Source organism: Sinocyclocheilus grahami, unplaced genomic scaffold, assembly GCF_001515645.1.
Source record: "Sinocyclocheilus grahami isolate Dianchi unplaced genomic scaffold, SAMN03320097.WGS_v1.1 scaffold5254.1, whole genome shotgun sequence".
In the NCBI taxonomy this organism is placed as follows: domain Eukaryota; kingdom Metazoa; phylum Chordata; class Actinopteri; order Cypriniformes; family Cyprinidae; genus Sinocyclocheilus; species Sinocyclocheilus grahami.
In genome coordinates, this window is record NW_015509996.1 from 927 (window position 1) to 3,109 (window position 2,183).

Consider the following 2,183-nt stretch of genomic DNA (forward strand, 5'->3'; position numbering starts at 1 on the left):
TGCAGTATAACCATGCTTTGCTGACCCCACGTTTCTCGTCATTGCAGGCTGTGGTTGGTCTGATCCGTAACCTGGCGCTGTGTCCAGCCAATCAGGCTCCTTTGAGAGACGCTGAAGCCATTCCCAAACTGGTCACTTTACTTTCGAAAGCTCATCAGGATGCACAGAAACACGGTTCATCTGCTCAACAAACATACCAGGTATGAATTCCTCACCCTTCGCTGTAACACAGATGCACAATAAGGATTTAACCAGGAAAGGGTTTAACCATTTCAACCAAAAAAATAATGATTCTTCCAAAAGAATGACTCTGAGTTGATTCCTTTTAGTGAATCAAAAACATGTAGCACAACCAGTGTAGTGCAGTTCCTAAACAAATGACTCTTAATGATGTGGTTATTTTTAGTGAATCGACATGTAGCTCAACCAGTGTAGTCCAATTTCTAGCCAAATGACTCTTGAGTTGTAGATCAGCTGTCAACTAACTCTGAGAGTTGAATCAGTGTATATACTGACTGGTTGTTTATATGTGTAGTTAAAGATGCTCATATTATTTGTTATATATATATATATATTAAATAATATCATTATTCATTAAAAGTGCTAAAAAAATCATTAATAGAATTGTTGACCAAAATCATTGAGAGGAATCAAAACCAGAATTGTTAAATTCTCTACAATTCACATTTTTATGCACATAAAACAATGTACAGACTATTATTTTGTCACTGAATTACCAAAATGTCATTTTTTCCTCTCTCTCTCTCTCAGGATGGGGTGAGAATGGAGGAGATTGTGGAGGGCAGCACTGGTGCTCTGCATATCATGGCCAGAGATCCTATTAACAAAGCCACCATTGCCAACATGGGCACCATTCCTCTGTTTGTTCAGGTAACTCTTATAACCTTTCCACAGATATACTGTTATGGGTGTTTTTATGTGCATGTATGGGAGTGGGTTTGTACAGTCTTTGCCCTCTATGTGACATGGTCAGTGTGTAATAGACATCTGTTTTCTGTCCCTGCAGCTGTTGTATTCTCCATTGGATAACGTCAAGCGTGTGGCAGCTGGTGTTCTGTGTGAACTGGCTCTTGATAAACAGTCGGCTGAGATCATTGATTCGGAAGGAGCCAATGCTCCTCTCATGGAGCTCCTCCACTCCAGCAATGAAGGGATCGGTGAGTGAGAGAGAAACATCCAAAGATGCGAAAATGATCAGCAGTGTAGTATACAAATAGTGTACGTGCATAGCCAGATTTTTCTAGGCACAGACACTGGACAAGAATGAAACTCTCTAGCACACTATCAAATGTATTATACTTTGAAAGGCTATGCAATTCACGTCAATACTCACTGAAGTATAATTTGGGCTCAAGCGTGCAACAAAGGTATTTTCTTTTTTTTTCAGCTACCTATGCTGCTGCTGTTCTCTTCCGAATTTCTGAGGACAAAAACTCAGACTATAAGAAACGAGTATCAGTGGAGCTCACGCACTCACTCTTCAAACACGACCCTGCTTCTTGGGAGATGGTGAGTTATTCTACAAGAAAACCAAATTTAGACATTATTTTTCCATATTTGGTCTTGAAATGTGGTCTTTATAGTAAGGCGAGCAGATTTTTTTTTAAAGGATACTGGGGACATTTCTTAGTCCTATGATCAAAATATAACTGAAAACTGTTTTATAAATTCTACGAAAAAAATGGATACAATACATTTTTTTCTTGTTTTTGTTTTTTAATTGTTGTTGGTTCAGTATACCATTATTGTAAACCTGGCTTTGATACAGTTCACCAAAAATCACACTAATAGCAGGCACAATAAAAAAATACTAAATAGTAACAGATCAATACAGTATTATGTTATAACAGAATTATGCCTTTACAAAAACGTTATGAAATAAAAAAAATATGAACGCTTGCTAAATAAAACTTAACAAACATTTGTAACATCTAATTGTTTTTAATGTTTTTCTTTTCACAAACTATGAATATAACCTATGTACAGTAACTGCAACTCTTAGCTTAGTACTTTCATAAAATTGGCAATGGCTGTGATGTATTTATATGAATATAGTCTGACGCGCTACATGTCTGCTGTAACAGTACTGTGTTTTCAGTTTTACAACGATTCACTGTAAATGTTAGCTATGGTTAAAATTGCTTTAATTTGCATTTGGGAAC

At 36.7% G+C, this 2,183-nt stretch overlaps 1 protein-coding gene across 1 annotated transcript in view; it reads left to right on the plus strand.

Annotated features, from left to right (window-relative positions):
- The window catches only part of LOC107577149 (junction plakoglobin-like), a 6,008-nt gene that overhangs the window by 874 nt on the left and 2,951 nt on the right, over positions 1 to 2,183 (plus strand). The window contains exons 2-5 of the mRNA XM_016263256.1: positions 48 to 200; positions 772 to 891; positions 1,028 to 1,178; positions 1,409 to 1,530. Coding sequence (XP_016118742.1) covers positions 48 to 200; positions 772 to 891; positions 1,028 to 1,178; positions 1,409 to 1,530 — 546 coding nt within the window. The remainder of the gene's footprint in view (positions 1 to 47; positions 201 to 771; positions 892 to 1,027; positions 1,179 to 1,408; positions 1,531 to 2,183) is intronic.